General features: G+C 38.1%; 1 protein-coding gene across 2 annotated transcripts in view; it reads left to right on the top strand.

Moving 5' to 3' along the window:
* Pde4dip (phosphodiesterase 4D interacting protein) overlaps positions 1 to 25,955 on the top strand; it is a 217,112-nt gene that overhangs the window by 62,207 nt on the left and 128,950 nt on the right. For both annotated transcript variants that reach the window (XM_071618121.1, XM_071618119.1), the window contains exon 4: positions 10,177 to 10,287. In XM_071618121.1, coding sequence (XP_071474222.1) covers positions 10,177 to 10,287 — 111 coding nt within the window. The remainder of the gene's footprint in view (positions 1 to 10,176; positions 10,288 to 25,955) is intronic.

The following is a 25,955-nucleotide window of genomic DNA, read 5'->3' as shown; positions in this document are numbered from 1 at the left end:
GTACTGAGGATTGAACTTAGGGGCATTCACCCACTGAACCACATCCCCATCCCTATTTTGAATTATATTTAGAGACAGGGTCTCAATGAGTTGCTTAGTGCCTCACTGTTGCTGAGGCTGGCTTTGAACTCTTGATCCTCCTGTCTCAGCCTCCCAACCCGCTGGAATTTCAGGCATGCACCCCATACCCAGACTAGACATGATCAATTCTAAGCCTTTAACTTTAACTAAGTTGAATTGAATTTAAATATATAACTAAATCTTTATTACAGAAAACCTTTATAAAGGGAAAATGATTGAGGAAGTTGCTTCTCCTAGCTTTCAATTATTTTTTTTAAACAATGGCTTTATTGAAATATAATTGATATCCCTCACAACTCACCCTTCTACAGTCTGTAATTCAGAGTTGTACAATCATCACCAGTGTCTTTCTCCAGAACACTTTCTTCACCTCCAGAAAGAAACCTCATTCCATTATTAATCACTCCCCATTTCTCCTTCTCTCTAGCTTAGCTCCTGGGAACAACAAATCTACTTTCTCTCTCCATATATTTGTGTATTCTGAGTATTTCATATAGACAGGATTGTATACTATATGACCTTTTGTGCCCTTCTACTTTTTTAAATTTTATTTTTATTTGTTTTAATTAGTTACACATGACAGTGTGCCCATTTACTTTAATAATAAAACGCCATTGTGTTTTCAGGGTTCCTCCATGTTGTAGCATGTATGGGTATTTCATTCCTTCTTATATTTGGATAATATTCCAGCATTTGGATATACTAAATTTTATGCATTCATTCATTAGCCCAAGGACTCTTGGGATATTTTCACTTGGGGCTATCAAGAATAATTCTGCTATGAATGTTTGTGTATAGGTTGTTATAGGGTCATATAGCTTTAATTCTTCTGAGTGTGAAACTAGAGGAGGAATTTTTGGGTCATATGGTAACTGTTATGTTTAACCTTTTGAGGGTCCTCTTTGGTTTACTCATCTTGAAAGTGGAGAAAGTGAATTTTACATAGGCTCAGATGGTCAGGTCCTCCAAGGACAGAGGGATAATTATTTACAGTCCAGGATGCTTTTTGGAAAGATGTTAGAGACCTGAGGTACATGGGCATGTTAGTCAGCTTTCCAGCACTGTGACCAAAACACCTGACCAGACAACTTAGAGGAGGAGAAGTTTATTTGGGGCTCCCAGTTTCAGAGGTTCAGTCCATGGTCAGTTGACTCCATTTCTCTGGGGGCCAAGGTAAGGCAGAATATCATGACAGAAGAGTAGAACAGAGGAAAGCTGCTCACCTCATGCAGGCTGGGAGGAAGAGAGAGAGAAAGGGAAAGTGGACATAGGAAAGATGAATCCTTCCCAGGCATGTCTGCAGGCATGTCTCCCACCTCTTCAAGCCACATCCTACCTGCCTGTTACCACCCAGTTAGTCCAAACTAGGATAGTCTGATTAGGTTACATCTCTCATAATCTTATTATTTCATCTTTGGATATTTCTGCATTAACACAGGAGCTTCTGGGGGATGCTTCCATATATAAATCATAACAAAGGGGAAATACTGTTTTAGTCACAGGTCAATCTTAGGCTCACAGGGGATATATAGTCTCATGACCAAAACCCTGGATGAGTGTGCAATATGGAGTCCAACTAGGAAGTTGTAGTCTGTACTCCTCCTCTTCATGAGCAAGTCAGCTAAGGCTCTTGATGTCTCTTTTTCCTAAGTAGGGAAATGGGGATAATGATATCTAATTTGTGTACTCCAAAAATTGTAGTGAAGGTACAATGAAATAATATACGTTGAAGTGTTGTATACATCATCAAATCCCATGTCAGTGGTTGTTGTGGAAAAGACACTATAATTGAATCCAGCTAATTTTATAATATAAGTCTAAATCATTAAAAAACAACCAGGAATTAAATTAAGTACTCTTGCAACTCAGATTTTATCAGAACAATGTAGAAATTCTAAGTATTATGAATATCTACGTATATGTATATTGTATATACATACATGTATTACGAATGTATACATATATGTATATTATATATACACATATATGTATTATGAATACATATATGTATTATGAATAAAATCCCTTCATCTGCCCCAACTCTTCCCATCTGCCTCTCTCTCTCAATCCAAGACAAATTGGCTTCCTAGGTTATATTTGACTGGATTCTGAAATACAGAAAATACTTCCTAGCCATTTGTGAGCCTTTGTTATAGAGCTATCTTGAAAATAAGACAGTAAGAAAAGTTAAAAGTTTAAACAGTCTATTGGAGATCATCTTTGGGTTACTGCTTTTGTTTTGGAAATATGGTGTCCCTTACACTTACTTACCTCTTCTTGTAGCAAAAGGCAATCAGAGTACTCAGTGTGAGTAGATAGACTCTTATTACCTTTTTAGTGCTATAGGAGAGCTTGTGGGTATTCTGAGACTACTCGAAAAAGGATAGCTCTCTCAGTAGAGAACATCTTTGTTAGAATTGTTTCTAGGAGAAAGTATGTTTCAAACATAGATTCTCAGGATGTCCGAAGATCTTAAAAGTTCTCTCTAGCTGAGATGTGAAGACTCTTAACAATATCACTGACGAGTGGTTCTTCAGTTTTAGTTAAGTCCCTTTTGTGGCAGGTATATTGTTCTTTCTTAAAAGTAAGTACCTGGCTAGGGTTATGGCTCAGTGATAGAGAGCTCGCCTAGGACGTGCAAGGACCTGGGTTCGATCCTCAGCACCACATGAAAATAAGTAAATAAAATCAAGTATTGCATCCAACTGCAACTAAAATATAAAAATTTTTAAAAAGTTTTTTTTTAAAAAGCAAGTACCTACTAAAGATTTGATATTTAAATATATGAAAGGAATTTGGCAATAAATTCACTACATTCAACTCTACTATAGAGAATTTGTCCTTATATCTAGTTGATAACTGTCTACTTAAAACATTTCTCATTTCATTCTCTTTAAAATAATTAATTTTTTAAGAAAAATTATGGGCTATTTTGTTACTTTCAGGAAAAAATGTATAATAGATACTGATTCTTACAGTTTTTTTTTTTTTTTTTATCATGCCAGACAACTGAGTTAAGGATATGTTAGCACCACACATTCTGAACAGTATGAAAGATGGCCATTAATTTTCAAAATGCCTTACATAATGATAAATATGAAAACATTCTCTGGTTTACTCAAAAAAAATTATGAGCTGTTTCACAAATGTCAGGAATATACAAATAATAATGAATACTTGTCAGTGTATCTATTATCTAAATATGAACAACCATTCTTTTCACTCTGTGTGCCTCAGGTGGAAAAACAAAATAGCAGCGTTACAGATATAGTTACAACCCTCTTGGTGACCTGTCTAGATCCCAATCTCCTGATTGCAATCCTACTATAAACTATTATTCTGTAATTGTCCACAAATTGCACAATTAGAAAATAGCAGAACCAGAAGTTGAACCTAGATCTCTTTGGTTCAAAAGCTATTGCACATTCCACAATTCTATACCACCCCACCTAGATAAATGTGCATAATATGATCATAATTGCTATCTACTTGTAAATGTATAATAAAATGTTGAGGTTACTTTAAACACTACTCTCATGCTCCTTTGTTTACTATATTAACTTATTTTAAATATTTTTATTTTTAAGGAAGGTAAAGATATGAATTAACACGGATATCAAAGTTGCAGAGTTTGAATTGTGGAAGTTTTATTATATTTGAAAAGAATGTGTCTATCATGGTGATTAATCATTTCTAGTGAAGTGGAACTTTATTTTTAGGAGATTGGTGAGAGATTTATATGTTTTCAAGCAATTCCATTATAAGAGCTATATGGGGGGTCTGAATATGATTAAGCAAATGTGGAGTTGGGTTTTTTAAAGGCTGACTTGACAGTTGGTGATGTTAATGGAGCATGACATACAACAGCTGGGTTGTAATCCTCCTACTATTGTTGGCATTGATTGAGTCATTATTACAGTATTATTTCCAGTCTTGGCTAATACATTATGGAAGAGGTAGAAAGAAGAAATTAAGAAAGGAGCAGGGTCAAGCCATTCATGTTTGAAAAAATCGTTTTGAGAGAAAAGTATAGATATGAGATTTACTGAGAGAGAAAAAACAAAGGTATAAACACTATATAAGTCCCAGAGCCTGCAGTGTTTTATTGTCTAAATAACATGGAGCTTCTGAAAATACACTGGCCTGGGAGACCTGATTTGGTAGGTTGAGTGTACAGTCCAAGTATGTGTGATATTGTTTGGTAAAGCTACAGAAAGCAAAGTAATAAGACAAAGCATAATCAGTAAACAAAGAAACAGAACAATCTTGCTTGTAAACAGTTCCCAGTTCTTCTTACCCCCATTGCCTTTCTCCTTACCTGTTTTAGTCAGATTTGCATTGCTATGATCAAAAGACCTGACAAGAACAATTTAGAGGAGGAAAAGTTTATTTTGACACATGGCTTCAGTGGGTCAAACCATGGTTGGCCAACTTCATAACACTGGGCCCAAGATGAGGCAGAACATCATGGTTGGAAGGTATGGCAGAAGAAAGCTGCTCAGTTCCCATCAACCAGAAAGCAGAGAGACATCTCTGCTTACCAGAGAGAAAATATAAACCCCATAGGCATGCCCCCCAGTGAGCTATTTCTTCTAGCTACATCTTACACCCAGTTAATCCATATCAGTGTGTTAATTCACTGGTTAGGTGGCAGCTGTCATAATCTTATCACTTCACCTCTGAACATTCCTGCATTTTCTCACACATAAGTTTTTTGGGGACACCTCATATCTAAACCATAACTTTGTCCACATTGAGAACCAGGACCTGCCTCAAGGAGCAAAGTCAAGGCTCTTCACCCTGACTTTCAAGATTTCCCCAGTGTAGTTCTTCACGCCCCGTAGTCTCTGGCCCCTTATTCCAAGATGGTGTGTACCCTTTGCTTCAGTCCAGTTGGCCCTCTGTACCTTCACTTATATTCTACATACCTGGATTGCTTGTAACCTCTCCCCAGATTACCCAATCCTGATTTAATCCTTTAATGGGCAATAAGACACCAATTTTCTATGGAATCTTCTCTGGCAATCTCTCCTTCCTAATTTCTATTGTTATGTTTTTTCTGTGTTATACAGTTTGTATTGTCCTTTGCTAACAAATTTAATACATTATTCTCTATTTTTTTCAGAACTCTTATAGAAAGACCAGATTCTGCATTGCATTTTAACATTAGTTTGTTAGAATAATTTGTTTATAAAATACCCCTTTTAAAAGGAGGAGTGTCTTTAGGTATGCCATTTATCTTAAAATATTTTCTTAATTTTGTGTTCAGATTGGGTTTTATTATAATTAAATCCAGGGAGGACAAAGAAATCAGCAGTTTAATTTTCATGCATTCTTTTATTCAACAAGTATTTATTGAGTACCTATTATGTACCAGACACCATTCCTAGCACTGGTGATAGAGAAAAAAATAGGTCAAATTCAGCTTTCTCATGGCATTTACATGCTAGGGGGGAGACAAGATATGTAAAGCTAGTAAATGTAGTATTTTAGAAGGTGGTGATACTATAGAATTAAAAAAATAATGAAGGGGGATATGGAATGCTGACAAGAAGCATGGGTGGGTTATAGTTTTAAATAGGGAAGTCACCTGTTTGAGAGGGTAGCATTTGTGGTTTATTTATTTATTTATTGCAGTATTGGGGATTGAACTGGGGCCTAGAGAAGGTGACATTTGATCCAAGATGAAGGAGAGGAAGAAGATCCTGTAGCTTTCTAAAGAAAGAGCATAGTAGGCAGACGGATCAATTAGCTCAGAGACCCCGAGGAGGAAGGGTGCTTACAGTTTTTGAGGAAAAAGCCAGGGGAACCACTGTGGCTAGAGCAGGATGTATAGGGAGAGAGTGGCAAGAAGAGTACAAGAGGGAATCCGAGAGGAGGAGAGAGGCTCCTGATCATGCAGGGCCCTGGGGCCTTATGGGCTGATGAACCAGTATCAGCCTTTACTCTGAGGTAGACAACAGGGGTTTCTCATGGATGAGTAACCTGACATATTTTAAATGAGTTACTCTGGTTCTCTGTTCAGAATAGACTGTAGGGGAATTAGGGTTGGTGCAGGGGAACCAGTAGAGGAAGCTATTCAAATAACTTGGGGTAAAGATGATGGCATCTTGGAGCATAGTGGCAGAAATTCCAGTGACATTGGTGCTACATGGAATGTGCGCGCGCGCGCGTGCATGTACTCAAACATACTATATATGAAACAATAAGACTCATAGACAGATGAGGTGATGTATAAGAAAGAGAATGAGCCAAGGAAAACTCAAAAGAATTTGGCCCAAACAACTATAAACTCTATAAAAACTATAAACATTGAGTTGATACAAACTGAAATAGGGTCCAATGAGGGAAGATCATGTTTGCTGGGAAGAAAGAGGATTCCATTTTAGATATCACAAGTATGAGATGTCTATATTCAGATGGAGATTTCTACTAAGAAGTTAGGTATAAATTGGAGTTCAGGGAAAAGGTCAGGGTGGGCACACAATCTGAGAAATTTAGGTGAACAAAACATCATTTTTCTACAATTACCATTTTCACAAATGTATTTTCTTTGCAACTATTAAAACAAACTTTTTACATTATAAGAATAATCCAGGCAAAACATAATATTTATGGGATACTTATCCATTCATCAATTCCACAATACTTGGGAGTGCTTTATAAATACTGAGGAGAGAATACAAAGATAAAAACTACTCCTTGCCAATCTTTAAAATCTTTGAGGTGACTTTAAACAGGGTGTGGCAGCACAGTGGTGTGACTGTTACTGCAGATGTGGTTTTAGGGTGTTGTGGAAGCTGTAGGAACAGATGAAGACATGTAATCATTGACACTTTCCTTGGGTGGCTTTGACTAGTAGGGAGTTCAAACATATGAAAAATTAAATACCTCTAAACAGTATAAATAACCTTCCAAGATAATAAAAGCAATATCAAAAGGCATCACATGAACCACTTGCTGATGTTAATATTTGCCTTAGGGAGGTGTTCAAGAGAGGAAGAAACTAGAGTAGGATGCAAAGTTTTATTTGGATGGAATTTGAAACAGGATTTGAAGGAAAAAAAAAAGAGGTGAATGTCTTAAAGACATGTGGTGGTGTTTTCCCTTTAATCTAAAAGTGATGAGATGACTGTGAAGAGTTTTAATTAAGAGAGATGGCAGGATATATTTGAGTCTTGAAAACATTATTTTGGCTCTAATATGGAGATAGCTGGAGTGGAAAGGGACTACTGCAAAAGTATTTGCTATGAAGTTTGTGTTGAGTATGTGACATTCAAGTTGAGCTATCTAGCAAAGAGTTGGACGTATAGGACTAGATCCAGAAGGCTGATTGGAGATTTAGGAGTTATTTGGGAGGTAAAAGTTATGGAACTAAAAGTAGATAAAATCTCTAAGGGAGAGAGTGTGAAAACAAAACAACAACAAAAAGCAAAAGGCTAAGGACTTACTATCATTTAAGCACCAATTTTAAGGGGCTGCCCCCCCCCCCAAAAAAATACACACAGAAAAGGGAGCAGAGAAATAGGCACAGGAGAAAACAGGCATAGATGTCCAGAAATATATAGGTTGAATAAGAATAGCCTGAATTCTTACAGTTTTATTTCCCAAAAATCTTTTATTAATTTTTTTCTTACATGATAAAAGAATCCAAATTGACAGCCAAAGCTTGATTAAACACTAATCTAGAATCTGGCAGCATGGCTCTCTTTGAACAAAATGGAAGTGATAATAATAGGCTATCCCTCTAAGAACTTAAAGTAGTAAAAGGCCTTAAAAATCACTCCATTCCCAACCATATCATTTTATACATGAAGACAGCTGGGCCTCTAGAAAAGTACACTCTTAAGCCCAGTTAGTTACAGAACTGGGACCAGAGAAGGTATTTTAAAATTTTATTTATTTCTCTAAGATGGGGTCCCACTATGTTGTCCAGCCTAGGCTGGACTCCTAGGCTCAAGTGATCCTCCTGCCTCAATCTCCCAAGTATCTGGGACTATAGGGTGCACCACTACACCTCAGAAAAGTATTTTTTGAATTTTAATTTAGATTTTGCTCCTCATGGTCTATAAGCCCAACATATTCATTTATTCCAAAATTTCAAATTTAATGAAAATAGTTAAATAAATTTTAAGTGTGTAGGTTTTTTCAAAAGGGTGGAATATTTTGGCTTAAATTATCAACTCTCCGTGAAGAAATGTTGCCTACTTATAATCCTAATCTATTTGGAAGAATGCACAGTTCTAATTCTGCCCTGCTGAGGTCACTTAATTCATTAAATCTTTTTCTTTCAAAAGCAAAGTGCTAGTTCAGCTGCTACCAAAGCTTTTCCTGGTATCACTTCAGTAAGAACTGATCATTCTTTCTTCTATGTTTCCATAAAGTCAATGATTTTTTTTTTTTTAAAGTACAGGTTGAGATTTATCAGCTGCTCATGAAATCAACTTAGCAGGTCACTCAGAAAGAGAAAAAGAAGAGAAATGTTAGAGCATATCATGCATAATGATAGTAACAATTACTTTGTGAAATATTTATTTCAGTTAAGTGTGAGTGTGAGTGTGAGTATGTGTGTGTGTGCGTGCGTGCATGTGCACGTGCTGGATTGCAGTTTGAAAAGCACAATCTTGGTGAATTGTAGTGTAAAGCATATCTTAACATGTACTGATCAGCTAGCTCTTTGATGGTTGAGACTGTCTTCATCAATCTGGTGGGTACTCAGGAGATACAGACATGAATCATTTTATGGAAGTTTGAGAAAGAATTGAAAATATGAGAAGCAAGTAGGTTGGGAAAGTGAATGGTTGACATATGCATAAACTTGTTTCCTTAACTTGGATGTTAATATTCATTTTTAAAAAAGGTATTATTATTGAACAAAGAACCTGAGTTTGATATTTGTGCTGTGAGGTTGTCTCCTAGTCACCTTCAATATCCCTGTGATGTGGCATAAATAATACTTCCTGCTAATGTTGCAGCTGTCACTCAAAGATCTTAAGTTGCTTTATGAGCAGGATCTGGTGAGGAGTACTTGGCTCCACTTGGCAGTTGCCTGAGTTAAGAGCCAGTGACTGGCTGAAATCAACAGGCTCCAGGAGGGTGGCTCCTTCCCTCTGCTCCTCCTACATTCTCTTCTCCCCTTCCCTTCTTCCCTAGAGGGAGGTGTCCTTGACCCTCTCTCTGTGTGAGCTCCTGTAACTAGTAAACAGTTTGCAAAGATCCCACTCAACTAGAAGATTCACTTTCTTCGGAGGTGCCTGGAGGTGGGAGAAGCATGGAATAAAGGCTATTAATGTAACTGCTCAGGGATTGAAAATCAGGAGGAAAACTGAAAGGAACTGATCAGAGGTGAGCTCTGGATCACCTAAAGGAATTAGAGACTCATTTGGTTTGTAGCTCCTTTAAGATTTGCACCTAAAAGGATATTTGACATGTGGTCACCTTTTTGTGGACCATTTTGTGTACATGTGCTCTTCTCCATAGAAATCTTGTTTCTGGCCACACTTTCTTTTTTAATTATTTTATTTTTTGGTACAAATCAGCCACCAAGAGCTTAAAGTAAGTAGCCCCTCCCCAGCACTCCACACCCTTTTATTTCCTTCTCTTCTTTGCAAGCCCTCCGCCACAGTCACATTGAATTATTCCCCCTTCCCATTTCCTGGAAGCATCTGGGGGTCAGCCCCTCTTTTCTCCTGGAAACTGTTAACTGCCTACACTTGGGCCTGGGAGGCTCCAGGAGGGTGACAGCCTAGTCCTGGCCTGGAGTCGGGTTACACCACTTGTGTCTGAGTTCACACAGCATGTTCCTCTGTCAGGGATTCCGCAAATATCTCCCTGAGGTAAAAAAGGAAAGCGCATTGCGCTCCAGCACCCAGAGCAGGGAACCCGGTCCCAAATCCTGGAGAAAGCGCCCGCGTCCGGGGCCATGTCGCTGTAGCCCCGGCCTCCCTTGGGGTCCCGCAACCTCAGCAGCGTCCCAGCCGGCTCCATTCATGCCGTGGTGCAGCTGCACCATGTTCCTGGGGTGAGGGGGCGATCGGGCATGCTCCTCCTCATGGGTTGCCCACCATGTCTAATGGATATCGCACTCTGTCCCAGCACCTCAATGACCTGAAGAAGGAGAACTTCAGCCTCAAGTTGCGCATCTACTTCCTGGAGGAGCGCATGCAACAGAAGTATGAGGCCAGCCGGGAGGACGTCTACAAGCGGGTGAGTGCAGGGGCAGTGGCAGCCGGGGGGCTAGTAGACCTGTTGCTATTTTAGGCCATTCCTAGCTAGTTCTGTGCTTGTCAGTGAGAAAGACAGGATTCAGTCCAGATTTGATCACCTAAACACCGTGTGACCTTGGACAAGCTTATTTCACTTCTCTTGTTCCTGTTCTCTACTTTCCTTCTGTGTAAAGGAAGGGGGCTGCATTAAACCAGAAGGAACTCTCAAACCCTGTTGTGGAACAGCCCAGAACAGTCATCCTGGAACAGATTTAAAATGTAGATTTCATGCTTCACTCCAGGGATTCTGATTTAGTAAATCAGGAGGGAAACTTTCATTTTTAGGCCAGCACAGGCAGTGACTCAGGCAGGTGGATTACATACAGGCCACACATTCTGCTATTGAAAGGTCCCTTCTAGCTCTGGATCAGTGGAGCATAGGATGATGCTGTGGAGGAAAGGGAGGCGCTGAGGACAGTTCTTTCCTTGAGAAATTCATGTTTGTTTTTGAAGATGATTAGGCTTTTGAGACAGGATCTTGGGCACTTTTAGTCCTAGGAATAGTTCACCTTAGAATGAAGGAGAGAATACCCATGGGATAGTGGTGGGCTGACAGGTGGGGTAGAAGAGAGAATGGGCTTTCCTTTGCAGGGAGGGCTCTCTTGATTGATGGGTCAGAATGTGTTGGCTGAGTTCAGAGTGAGATGAGACAGCACCTTACTTAGAGGTGATGGGTTACAGGGATTAAGATTCCTAGCTGGTTACCACAACATTGATTTCTTTAGACCTCTCAGTGTCTGGGCAAGTTGATCTGAAGTGGCCTGAATAACCTGGGGCTGGTTACTTCTGACCATATCAGAGATTATAAACTCCTGCTTTTTATGGCAGAGGACTACCCAAACATTGCCTGTCATTTTATTTGTGTGTCCTATCCTATCCAGAAGAAGGCTGGGAAGCATTACAGACTGCTGAATAACATCTTAGATCTGGAAAATAACTGATGTCTTTGAGACCTAAACGATAATTTAGTAAATTCAGTTAACATGGACTACTAAATCTGAGGAAGTTAGCACTATTTCCTATTTTTCCTGAATTTCCATGTTTAACCTGAATTTTTCTGAGATTCACCCAGGTTCACCTTTCATCTTTTATGTGGCATATAGTGAGTGTTCTTCTTGGAGCTGCCAGAGGTCAGGAAGGCTGGTAACTCAGAGATGGAGACAGGGGAACATAAGTGGCAGTATATGCTTCAGGGTAGGAAGGTAGGAATGGTAAACAAATTTGTTCCCTGTGCAGCGGGAGAAAGTTTTCCCATCAATCCAAAGCAAGACAGAAGGGGCAATTTTTTAGATTATTTGAGAGAAAGGATTTTCTTTTAGCTTGAATAAAACTACTGCTTGGATAATTTTGTCTCATCCTCTGCCCTGCACTAGCTAAAGAGACCATCTTCAGGGAATACATTGGGTGGGGTGTGAGAGGGCACCATTTCTCTCCTGGAAAATGTGGTTGATGAGATAATAGGAGCTACAGAGGGTACAGGGGCAGTGAGTCACAGCACATTGTCACATGTAGAGGTGACAACCTTTTTATTCCACTCTAGTCTAGCCCCTGGGTCTCATGCAGAAAGTAGGTATTGCCCTATCTCTACCTCGTCTTAAGTTTCAAGTAGAGTGGTCAGGCAGTATTGTACTATATGATTTGAAGGATTTCAAACTGCTGTGTCCTCTCCTTTCCCATCACACCAAATCTTTTTCAATCTGCCTGTCACATTACTCTTCTCATCTGACTGGTTATTTGAAAAGTGCTACAGGTTTAGATTGTAATGCTGTTATTATTTGAGAAGCAGAATGCATACAGTCACTTTCAGTTATTAACATCACAGTTGAAATTGGTCTATTATACTAGGAAATGATAAAGGATTGATAGAAACCAGGATAGTTCTGTTTTGATGGAAGGACCAGAGATTAGGAAACACTGGGTTAGGACTCATGGAGAACCAGGGGACCTAGGCAAGCCATTTAACCTCTCTGAGCCTGTTCTAACATCTATAATATGAATAAGACCACAGGCACAGAAACTTATTTATTGTATGAATAAATAGCACCATGATTGATGAAATAGAACTTGTGTCAAAGTACTTTGTAAACTCATATATATTCCCATGAATGCATCTTATGTTCATGCTTGTTTTTCACATCATGATTCCACAAGGTTAGAAGGATTAATGATCAGCAATTTTGGTGAAGAGACATCAAGGGTAACATGCCCAGCCTTACACGGTAAGTCAGATGGTTCAGATGAGAATTAATTTAGAGTACTGTTCTGTTTTCAAACTTATCTTGATTTTTATTTAGTTGTTAGAAGGATGTTTCTTTAAAAGTAAATATGTAAAAACATTAAATCATACTCAGTTGAATTAGAATCTGCAAAAATTTGAATACTGTTTACATAATTCTTTTTTTTTTTTTTTTGATACCAGGGTTTGAACCCAGCCAGGGGCCCTTAACCACTGAGCCACATCCTCATCCCTCTTTTTATTATTTTTTTTAGTTGTAAATTGATCTTTTATTATTTATTTATATGTGGTGCTGAGGATTGAACCCAGAGCCTCACGCATGCCAGGCAAGTAAGTGCTCTATCACTGAGCCACAACTTCAGCCCCTCAGCCTTTTCTGTTTTGAATAGGGTCTTGCTAAGTTACTTGGGGTCTCGTTTAGTTGCTGAGGCTGTCTTTGAACTTGCAATCCTCCTACCTCAGCCTCCCGAACTGCTGGGATTGCAGGCATGTACCATCTTTGCATAATTCTTTAAAGAAGACCAATGCTTATACAACATAAAAGTAATGCAAATCTGGGCTGGGATTGGGGCTCAGCGTAGAGCACTCGCCTTGCACGTGTGAGGGCCTGGGTTCAATCCTAAGCACCATATAAAAATAAATAAATAAAATAAAGATACTGTGTCCAACCATAACTAAAATATAAATATTAAAAAAGTAGTGCAAATCTATTGTGAATATTAATTATTAATGATTAATATTGACATTAATTATTTTATTGTTTCTGTTGAGATATTGGTACCTTAGAGTGAAGAATTACTGTCTTAGTGAGAGGATGTAAAACACTCCACCATAACTTCAGAGAAACTTTGGGAGAAGAGGCCTGGAGAGAGGGTGCTGTTCTTTTCTTTCTAACTATCAAACTATCAAGTCTTCCTTCACGTGTTTGAGAAAGAGATTAAAATGGATATAATTCTTAATTGTGAAGGAAGCTAAATAGATTTTTGTTTGTAAGAGAAATTGTAAAAGCTAGAGTGCTAACTAAAAACCTAGAAGTATCAAATTCAAAGCAAGTTAACAGATGAAGACTTAAGGGTTTCTCTTTTTTTGGCTATTCAGAGAATTGAGAAAAACTCTTTAGATTCATACTGTCCGTGGATTGATAAATAGTATTAAATTATAATTAAAAGTTGGTTCTTTGAGATTAGCTACTTTTCTGTTGAGTGTTTAAGTTATCCTTGAAGCTTCAATTTTTATAAATATTAAATACATATAAATGTTTATGTATGTATAAATATATACATAAACATACATGTATATGTATATACATAACTTTTCTTTTTAAAGGATGAGTTGGCTTACCCTCATTATAGGTAAACTGGGACTTATGCCTGCATGATTAGGTACCACTGCTCCTTTCTTGGTACAAACAGTAATTATAGGTTCAGTTTCTTTGGGGAAGACAATTTTGAATCTATAAAGCAAGCTAAGAAGTAATCATTGTAACACATATATAGCCCCCAATTCTGGAGTAAAGGAAAGTGAGAAAATTCTGTGAGTGGTTCACAGCTGAGTATGGCCCACTCCTAGGGAGACTGGCTTGTTAGCATTTCTGAACTGCAGCTGCTGTGGTAAATAATTTCTGGGTGGCAACTTGGCTGACTTCCTCATTGTTATTACCTAATCCTTCATCTTCTCATGTTAGCAGAGTGTGCCACCACCAGAAACATGTCTGACCCTGGAATTTATAAAATTCACTGCTGTGTGGTCAACACCCAATCTTCAGATTGCACACAAAACCACCATCCTCTCTTTTGCTTCATGATGATAACTTACTTGTTCAACTTATGTGTACTTTTTTATTACCCAAAGTTGCTTTTTAAGAGAGTGAAGGTTCCATTCTAAGAATCAAATTTAAAATGTGATAGGGCCATATCCAATAGCAGAAAGGTCAAAAGAAATGGAATGTTGTCATCCTGGACCAAATAGAATCAATGTTTAAATATGGTATAATTGATATAAAGTGAATTTGGCCTTTAGATAGGAGTTGAGAGTTGTGTTGTATAGTTTTATGTGTCTTAAACTGCCTGACTTCTTTGAGAAACCACTCCTTTTGAAACCACTTTAGTTTTCTTATCCTTGAGATTAGCTGATCCTTTTCCTGAGCAATCTTTGAAGTTTGTACATAGCATACTTCTATAGCTATGTTGAACAGCTTACTGATTTTACCTTTCACCAAATTGTCATTGTTTCTACTATTCTGCCATCACTGGGCATAGTAGTTAAGAGCTATGAGCTGGACAGACTTGGCATGGAATCTTGATTCTGCCACTTCACTTCCTGTGTTAACTTGGGCAGATACAGCCATGTTCCACATATTGATATTTTAATCAATGAATACCACACACATGAGGGTGGCTTCATAAAATTTTAAAGGAGCTGAAAAATTCTCATAGCCTGGTGATGGTGTAGCCATTGTCACAGTGTAGGGAACTGTATTATTACAATATTTCTGTTTATAGTGATGCTGGTATAAACAAACCTATTATGCTGCCAGTTGCATAAAAGTATAGCACACACCATTATGCACAGTACATAATACTTGATGATGACAATAAGAAACCATGTTACTAGTTTATGCATTTATAGTACTATACTCTTATTAGTATTTTAGAGTATATTCCTCTCATTTATATAAAAAAAAAACAACATTAACTATAAAACAACCTTATATGGTCCTTTAAGAGGGATTTCAGAAGAAAGCATTGTATCAGAAGAGGTGACAGCTCCATGTGTATTGCTGCTCTGAAGGCTGTCCAGTGGGACAAGATGTAGAGATGGCAGACAATGATAATGATTGATCTTGACCCTGGGTAGGCCTAGGCTATTGTGTGTATGTGTCTTAGTTTTTAACAAAAAGGTTTTAAAGTAAAAAACAATGTGGAAAATTTTAAAAATAAGAAAAAAGCTGCTAGGTCTGGTGGCACTCCTATCAACTCGGGAGGCTAAGGCAGGAGGATTGCAAGTTCCAGGCCAGACTCAGTAACTTAGTGAGACCCTGTCTCAAAATTAACTTAAAAAATGGGAAGGGGATGTAGCTTAGTGGTAAAATGCCTCTAGGTTAAATCCCCAATATCATACACACACACAAAAATAGCTTGTAGAATAAGGATATAAAGAAAAAATATTTTTGTACATCTGTACAATGTTTGTGTTTTAAGTTATACACAAGTCAAAAGTTTAAAATTAAAGTTTATAAAGTACAAAAGTTACCATAAGATGATTGTTATTGAAGAAATAATTTAAAAAGTAAATTTAATGTAGCCTAAGAGTACAGTGTTACAGTGTTTATAAAGTCAATAGCAGTGCAAGCAGTGTACAGTAACATCTTAGGCCTTCACATTCTTCACACTCACTCACTCACAGATTCACTCAGAGCAACTTCCAGTTGTGCAAGCTCCATCTGTGGTTAAGTGCCCTATATAGGTGTACCATTTTAAAAAAAATCATTCACAACACATTTTTACTGTATCATTTCTATGTTTAGACATGTTTAGGTATAAAATACTATCACATTCCACTTGTCTACAGTATTCAGTACAGTAGCATGCTGTATAGGTAACCTAGGTGTGCACTAACTAGGCTATACCATCTAGGTTTGTGTAAGTATACTCTATGATGTTCACACAGCAGAGAAATTGTCTAATGATACATCTCTCAGAATGTATCCCTATCATTAAGGGAAACATGACTGCATTGTAATTTCTCTGTGCTGAGGTAGGTGCAGTAATAACACCTGACTTATAGAGTTTGGGGGAAGATTAAATGAGCCAGTTAGTTGAATGTGGCCTATCACACAAAGACCTCAATAAATATTTACCATTATTGTGACAAATTGGAGCTGGTACAAGTATCCAGGTAAGTCCGATCATTGTTATGGATCATTTTCTATTTCAAATGAGTTTCATTTTCCTCAGTAGTGGGGATTTGGGACGGTTTGTCTTGTTTAACTCAATTCTCTATCTTAATTTGCTGGATATAAATGACGAAATAATTCCACTGTCCCTATTGCAGCAAATTAACCCTGACATCCTCAGATACAAAGAGAATAAATAAGAAAGACTGAGTTTGTCAAATTTCTCTTTGACTCACTGATGGATTTAGTTAAGCCTGATTTAAAAAAAAAAAAACAATATGCTCAGCAATATGGTAACAGTATACATGTAGACTTTCTATACTAAGCACTGAAAAGTTGAGGGAAGTTCAGGAACTCCATCAAGCTGTAAGATTTATAAACATTTATGTGAACCAATGGAAGCTGTTTAAGAAGGATGAGTACCTTTGAGATTATCAAATTGTAGGTATGCAAGTTTTGTACTAAATAAGGACACCTAAATTCTTTTTTGTACCAGTGATTGTACCCAGAGGTATTTTACCATTAAGCCACATCCCCAGCCTTAAAAAAAAAAAAATTATGTATATATATATATATATATATATATATATATATTTTAGTTGTACTTGGACACAATACCTTTATTTTATTTATTTCTTTTTATGTGGTGCTGAGGATCAAACCCAGTGCCTCACACCTGCTAGGTGAGCACTCTACCACTGAGCCATAACCCTAGCCCCATCTCCAGCCTTTTTTATATTTTATTTAGAGACAGGGTCTTGCTCAGTTGCTTAGGGCCTCGCTAAATTGCTGAGATGGCTTTGAACTTGTGATCCTCCTGCCTCTGGAGCCACTGGGATTACAGGTATGTGCCACTGCACCTGGAAGAACACCTAAATTCTTAATTCATCTTTTCTTAGCTCCCTGGTATTTGGCCAAGTCACTTAACTTGGGTGAGCATGAGTTTCCTAACTTGGAGGTACAGATTCTTGTCACACTGTCTTTCCCCATTTGTAAACATGCTGCCATGTATTAGATGTTAAATAAAAATTATTACTATCTTGCGCACCAGAGACACATGCCATCGAGTGCACACATTCTCTAATTATTGTCTAAACTGACCATTGTCGCTGCCGGTTTATAAGGTTTGTAAAGTTTTCTTATTATACTTAGCACAGTTGGTCTTTCTTTTTCACAGTTGGATGTCTTGCTTAATTATAGACTAAGATTTTTCTTCTATTTTACTTACATACACTGTAAGAAAATGTGTATGGTGGAAAATGGAGGAACATAAGTAAAGAGGAAGAAAATATTACATTAGCCAAACTATTTGTATGTTGGTGGATTGGGTACTGGGGATTGAACTCAGGGGCTCTCTACCACTGAGCTACATCTGCATCCCTTTTTATTTTTTATTTTGAGACAGGGGCTCTCTGAGTTGCCTGGGCTGGCCTTGAATTTAGTGATTCTCCTGTTTTAGCCTCTGAGTTGCTGGGATTACAAGTGTGTACCACTGTACGCAACTATTTTAAATAGTTCTAGAATGAACATGCTCCTGTATATGTACTCTATGTATTAAATCCCCATCCTCAGCTTTCTTAGGTTTGTAAAGACATTGTTATTCATTTCTTTTTCTTTTGGGGAATGGAAGTCAGAAAAAAAAGTAGGGAAGTTCTATTCCCTTAAATATTTATGACAAATATTTGTGTTCTTGGTTGAAATTTTTCTGAACTCCATACCTATTAGAATGGTGTGTGTGTGTGTGTGTATATATATATATATATACACATCAGAAAATAACAAGTGTTCATGAAGATTGGAGAAATTAGAACCCATGCATGTATTGATCTGGAAAATGGTATGAAAATTCCTCTAAAAATTAAACATAGAATTACCATATAATCCAGCAAATTCACTCTGGGTATATACCCCAAAGAGGTGAAAACTGGGACTCAAACAGATATCTGCACTCTTATGTTCCTAGGAGCATTATTTACAAGATGCCAGAGTGTGAAAACATTGACAGATGAATGGATAAGCAAACTATGGAATATACATACAATGGACTATTATGTAGCCTTAAAAAAGAAAGAAAATTCTAACATATACTATAACATGGACAAACCTTGAGGACATTGTTAAGTGAAGCCAATCACAAAAGGACAAATATATAATTCCACTTATATGAGGGAGTATTCATATAATAAAGACAGAAAGTAGAATGAAGATTACCAGGGGTTAAGGGGAGGAGAGAATGGGGAGTTAATTTTTAACAAATTTTTAGTTAGGGAATAAGTTCTAGAGATGGATGGTGGTGAATGTTTCCCAGTAATGTGAATGTAGTTAATACCACAGAACTGTATACTTAAAATGGATAAAATGACAGATTTAATGTTGTGCATATTTTACAACCATATTTTTTTATTGGTTATTCAAAACATTACAAAGCTCATGATATATCATTTTTCATACATTTGACTCATTTGGGTTATGAACTCCCATTTTTACCCCAAATACAAATTGCAGAATCACATCAGTTACACACTCACGTTTTTACATAATGGCATATTAGTGACTGTTGTATTCTGCTACCTTTCCTATACAACCATTATTTTTTTAAAAAGTGACTTTTTCATAAGTGTCATAGTTAATTTAAAAAATAGTGGAGGGGCTAGGGTTGTGGCTCAGCAGTGGAACACTTACCTAGCATATGTGATGCACTGGGTTCGATCCTCAGCACCACATAAAAATAAAATAAATAAAATAAAGGTATGTCCATCTACAATTAAATTAAAAAAAATAAAATAAAAAAATAGTGGAACCGTTGGCCAAAATCAACTTTGTTTTCCGTTTTTTGTTTAAGCTGTCTCATTTTTATAAGCGCTTTTATTAGAATACATGATATGTTCTTGTTGAGAAAAGAAAGGATTTCTTTTTTTTTTAAAGAGAGAGAGAGAGAGAGAGAGAGAGAGAGAGAATTTTTAATATTTATTGTTTTAGTTTTGGGCGGACACAACATCTTTGTTTTTGTATGTGGTGCTGAGGATCGAACCCGGGCCGCACGCATGCCAGGTGAGCGCGCCACCTCTTGAGCCACATCCCCAGCCCCGGGAAGGATTTCTTTTTTCTTTTGAATACTTATGAGTTTTTCCTCTAACTACTGGGAAAAAAATTCCAAATAAGGTTTTGAAAATTTAATTCTAATACACTTTCAGTTATCCCCTTAATGATATCTACATAATTTGCACTTTCACCTAAACTTATTACAAAGACATTTCTTCCTATTAGTTATGTTCATCCAGTTTATACACTAATAGAAGTAGAATGTTAGAGTTTAAAGAATAGGCATTTGAAATTTCTGTCTCAAATGTTTCCCTTACTTACAATATCACCATGATCATTCGTTTACCCATTTACATATATACATTAATGTATTCAATCAAACATCTATTGTTTATATATCCTATGCTGGCTGCTTTTGTAGATGTGGTGGAGAAAGAAATCAACACATAAATAAAAGTGGTATAATAAGGACTACTATAGAGATATGTCCAGGTCTACTATACTATTAGAAATAAAATCCATCAAGAAAGGCCTTGCTGAATGTGTGGAGTTCGAATTGAGTCTTAAAAAGGTAATATAACAAGAAATGGGGAAAAGCATTTCAGACCAAAGAAACAGAATATAGAAAGGCACAGAGTCATGATGGAGTAGTGTGTGCCCTTCACACTCTGGTCATTGGGGATGGCTGGAATATGTGGTGTGAAGGGCTTGTGGTGGCTAAGGAGAGACTGGAAAGGTAAGCAGGGGACAGGTCATGGAGAGATTTAGAATTATCCATTCACTCATTAATAAACATTCACTTGGTACCTGTAGTACTTCCAGTATTAGACTGTAAGTCTAGACCTCAGAGAGGAGTAAAATACAAGTGGTAGAGTATGGTAAAAAGCAGTAATAGAGAAACATACAAAGAATGAGAAAACTCAGAGGAGGCTTCCTTATCCCAAATGAATAGAGCAGATGGAAGAAAAATCTACAACTGATTCTTTGCAGAGATGACCCTTTTTTGTCTTCAAAGGGGAATAATGGGGGAGAAAAAGAGAGTTTTGCCATAAGCAAAAGCCCAGAGGCAAGAAACCACAGGTATGTGTGCAGAATCATGAGCGGTTTTATGCTGCTAGATTTAAGTATGGAATGTGGCATGAAAGAGGCTGAAGGGTATAAAGGGTATAGTTTTTTTTTTTGTACCATTTCAAAAAGTTCAGACTTTGTCCTCAGAATGATAAGGAGCCATTGATGGGCTTTAAGCAGTAGGGAACATGCTGGATCCTTCTGGTGGGTTAGGGAAAATGGATTTGAAGAGATAAGGAAGGAAGTCAGGAGGTCAAACCTGATGAGCAAAAGAAAACAAGGGCTTAAGTGAGGGTGTAGCAATGGGAATAGAGGGGAAGGAACTAATCTTTGAAATATTTAGGAGGTAAAAATATCTGTACAACTTGATGAGTGATTGGGATGAGAGAATTGAGGGAAAGGAATCTAGAAGACTGACCGATTTTTCTAGGCCCCCAATTCTCTGTGTTTGAAAAGTGTGGAAGGGACCAGGATTGACACAAATATCCCTCACATCTCTGAAGTTCTGTGATCCTGGGCAGCCTTTTTATGTGTTTTCACCTAGCATGTGTAGTTGCTTCGCCTCTCCCAGTCTGTCACCCTTTCTGTTGGCTTCTCAGGATCAGAGGTGCCAGCAAAGCTGAGTTGGCTTTAGAACTGCCAGCCAATGTCAGGGAAGTCAAGTGCTGTTACCAGGTAGCTGCAGTTATAATTAGCACAGTTACTAGGGAAAAGCTGATTCTGTAAGCATGGACTGCCAGAGACAACTTGCCCCTATGGGATGAATTTACTTGCTTGCAGAAACAAAATAGGTACATATGAAATATTTTAATGTGGTTTTGGAAAATTCAGTTTTTGCCCTGGGTACAGGATATGTTAAAAAGCAGAAAGTGAGTTTGTACTAATCAACATCTTGTCTGAGACAAGAGTGGGGCAAAATTCTACTTTGATATGTTTGACTAGCTAGAAAAAGACTGACTTTCATCTGAAGGGGGATGAATAAGAACATGGAATCACTGTTTCAAGAGCTGGTGAGGGTCTTGAAAAACTCTATAATCCATTCATTTTTCAAGAAAACTATTTATTTTGGCTGGGCCTGTGACTCTTCGGTAGAGTATTTGCCTAGTATGTGTGAGGCACTGGGTTCGATCCTCAGGAATACATAAAATAAATAAATAAATAGAATAAAGGTCCATCTATAACTAAAAAAAATTTTAAAAGTTTTTAAAGGAGCTGGGGATATGGCTCAAGTGGTAGCGTGCTCGCCTGGCATGCGTTTGGCCCGGGTTCGATCCTCAGCACCACATACAAACAAAGATGTTGTGTCCACCAAAAACTGAAAAATAAATATTAAAAAAATTTCTCTTTGTCTCTCTCTCTCTCTTTAAAAAAAGAGTTTTTTTTTTTTTAAAGAAAACTGTTTATTTTATAATAATTTTATGCTTACAGCAAAGTTACAAAAATAGTGCTGACAGTTGCTATGTGCCACACACTTAGCTTCTCCTAATGGATAAATCTTTCATTTTTTAAGGATAAGGAGATAGAGGCCCAAAATAGTAATTTGCCTCAGTTCACACAGAAAATGAATGGTCAAGCTGAGACTAGAATCTAGGATGCCTTATTGCGAGATGGCCAGCTCCCCAACAGATCAGGTTCCTGTCCAGGAGGTGTGAGCTGCCTGGGAAAATAAAAAGTCTGAACCAATCAGTAAGAAGGGGTGGTGGGTGGTGGTGTGCTGTAGAGCACTCACCTAGCACCTGGGAGGCCCTGGGTTCGATCCTCAGCACCACATAAAAATAAATGAATGAATGAATGAATGAATGAATAAATAAATAAATAAATAAAGGTATTGACAACTACAACTAAAAAATAAATATTAAAAAAAGAGACATAAAGACAGAGCCAAAAATTAGATATAAAAAGAGGAGCCCCTGATGGATCTTCCAGTCCTGATAGGAGCCAGATCTGAACAACTGGAAAAAGGCCCCATTCTTTATGTAAGGGGGAGTACATCAAAGGCAGGGATAAGGTTTCTGCGGGAGGAGTCTTGTGGTGCTTGCTTCTTGCTGTGGCAGGGGTCTTGCAATGAACAGGTTGATTGGCATTTTGGCAAGCTACACCCATCTCTGGGAGGCTGTTTAGAACTTGAGCCTGAACTAGGCAGAATACCACCTGAATCAGGTATTCTTGAACTAGTGGGTTCCTCCTGGGAGTTCCTAATACTGGGCTTCCCTGCCTAATGGCTTGAACATCGCCCAGTCTACACACTGTTCACAGATGGCTCCCTGCAGTTCCTAACTAATCTTTCCAGGCTGGTTAAAATGACCTTGTTCTCCAACCAAAAATATAAGAAATTTATGTGCTGGTGAGAAGTTAGATTTTCTTTGCATTAATCGGCTAAAATAGAACAAACACAGCAGGAGCTTGAGTAATTCACAGTTTGATTCTCTAACTGCTGTCAAAAGAAAATATTTAGTTCCTCAGTCTACATATCCCCCCCCCCCAGGAGTATTATTCATATGTTTTCAAAAGTCACTATGGACATTTTCTTTTTTCTTCTGCTTCTTGCTCTGGCCTTTGCCATCTCCTCTGAGCAAGTTCAACTACATAGAGAAATGAGGCTTCATTACACAAGGAGAAGACACAGAGTGGGAGCTGGTGCAAACTGGAAAGGGGCCTACCCTATCATGTTATATAGCAGCTAATCCACCCACACACTGAAGGACAGACTTAGTACATTCCATACTGGGAAGAGCTAAGTAATAGTCAGATGGCTTTTTGCCACACTGGGCAGCTATCATCCCTGCTATTTGGAAACTTGGCTTGAAGAGGTTAGGAGTGAATGAAAGGCACTGGCTGGCTTGTAATGCCAGTTTTTCATCTCCCATGCTCATGGAAGACCTGCTGTCATGAGGAGCTAGCAGCCTCCTCTTGAGGCACACAGGGCCTCAGACAGGCGAGAGAGGGCATGGGGAGAGGAGCCTCCTCTAAGTGGGGTGTAGCTGACTGCTGGAAGACTGTGACCTGAGCTGTAAAAGGAGAATCTGGGCTGGTGGAGGGCCTGAAGTAATCTAGTCCTTCTGGGTCACTTTTTCTTAGAAGGTCCCTGCTCTTCTTTCTGAAGCCACATAGGTAGTTGCCTTTTACGTACTCTAGCAGACCTCCCTCTCAGGGAACTCTGCAGTAAACTGAGTATCTGTTGCAATACAAATGGACATCTGGTCTTGTCTATCTAGCACAACTTACTTAATATAACAGGAATACAGTATCAGCAATCTGGTCCAAAATCAAGAACTTCTGGGTCCAGATCTGAATCCCAGTGCTTCCTGACACTGAAGTCAAGTGAAAGTAGTGAACCTCTGGGGCTCAGAGAAGATAGATCCCTTAAGGTTTAGTATACCTTCTAAGCCTTATTATCTCTCTCTGATTCCTTCCAGTCTGTGAGATCTTGGGGAAGCCCAGGTTGTTGCCAAACCATTTGGATCCTCAGAGGACTGAGTCAGGATGGTAGTAAATAACCCCAACCATCTTCTGCAAAGTTGGAGTGAGAGCAGAGGGGTTCCTTTAGCTATGTGAAAGCTTGGCCCTCTGGGGGCAACATAAAGAGGCCTGCAGCAAAATTGCTACAGTTTGAAGATGGTGTTATCAATTAGGAGTGAAACTCTGCCTTGGGCTTTCAGATTTGGTCCTCAACTGCTTCCTAATTTTTCTGTCTTCTCTTTTTTCTCCTTTTTTCCTCCTCAAGGGCCCAGAGTCTGTGACCAGTATCTATAGGTCTTGATATAAAATGAAAGAAAATAAATGCTCATGAGGAAAACAGCCTGAGGACTCTTTATCTCTTGTAGTATCTTATCTCCAGGAGAAGTTTCTAGACTCAGGTCTCGTCCCAACTCCTGGTATTAATAGTCCTCCCACTTTTAGGTCCAGTCTATCCTTCTTTGCCCCATATCTCTCTCCTTTTCTCCTTATACACAAGAAAGTAAATGCTAAATGCTTTGCATTTTTATCCTATCAGGGAACAAATCCATTTAGTGTTTACTATGTACCAAGTTGTATTTTATGCATTTTGCACATTTAATCTCAACCACAAAATAGCCCTATGAAGGAGATGTCTTTTCCCTATTTTTAACATGATCAAATTTGCCATCTATAGTCTCAGGGAGTGTACCTGGTGTACTGGCAGCTATTTGGCCTAATTCTACACTAATAAGTAGGGTCTTGGCAAGTTCTTTAGGATTTAAAGTTGGTCCTTTTTCAAATGCAAATGATGTTTTTCAGTGAATGACTCTACATGGTTTAAGGTCTGGCCAAAGAGAAAGAAAAAGCTTCACAGTGGCTTTTGCCAAGGCTGTAGCAGGAAGAGGTAGATTGTCTCATTGGTGTGTCCGTAGTAAAAGGTGGCATTGACCTCATTTTTACCTGCAAAACAGATACAGATTTCCATGTGGAAAGTAATAGAATCAGGGCTGCCCTGTCAAACTGTGCTGAGTCCGGTATAAACTCCACAAATTCAGAGGAAATATAAAATTGTTCAAACAAAAAAAATTAGAAAATAATGTATATAAACTGGGCAGGAATTGGGATGTACTCTGTAGTCCCAGCTACTCAGGAGACTGGGCAGGAATTTCCTTGAGTCTAGGAGTTCAAGTCCAGCCTCAGTAACATAACAAGAACAAAATTCAATCAATAAAAGGCTTATGAGTAAAGGGCAGTGGAATTGAGATTTTTTACACATTGGGAAAGAACAGAGTTAGAGGTATTCTTTTTTTTTTTTAATTTTTTATTGTTGGTTGTTCAAAACATTACATAGTTCTTGACATATCATATTTCACACTTTGATTCAAGTGGGTTATGAACTCCCATTTTTACCCCATATACAGATTGCAGAATCACATCAGTTACACATCCATTGATTTACATATTGCCATACTAGTGTCTGTTGTGTTCTGCTGCCTTTCCTATCCTCTACTATCCCCCCTCCCATCCCCTCCCCTCCCCTCCCCTCTCTCTACACCCTCTACTGTCATTCATTTCTCCCCCTTGTATTATTTTTCCCTTTCCCCTCACTTCCTCTTGTATGTACTTTTGTATAACCCTGAGGGTCTCCTTCCATTTCCATGCAATTTCCCTTGAGTTAGAGGTATTCTAATAATGGACTTGATGTATATTAAGTCTCGTTATGTGACAGGATATACATAACATTGGAAAGTGAAAGTACTCTTGGGGGAAAAAGAAAAGGAAAAAAGTAGACTGAGGTAAAATAGTCCCTGTGTTACCACTGTTGACCGGTGACGAGTCCTTGCTTCCCCAATGTTGAAGAATAACACCAGAGAGCACGCTGAGGCAAGGTCAGAGTAGAAATTAGAAGTTTATTAAAGGACAGCAGAAA

This window comes from Marmota flaviventris, chromosome 10, assembly GCF_047511675.1.
Source record: "Marmota flaviventris isolate mMarFla1 chromosome 10, mMarFla1.hap1, whole genome shotgun sequence".
Classification (NCBI taxonomy): Eukaryota; Metazoa; Chordata; class Mammalia; order Rodentia; family Sciuridae; genus Marmota; species Marmota flaviventris.
This window is presented reverse-complemented; position numbering and strand designations above follow the sequence as displayed.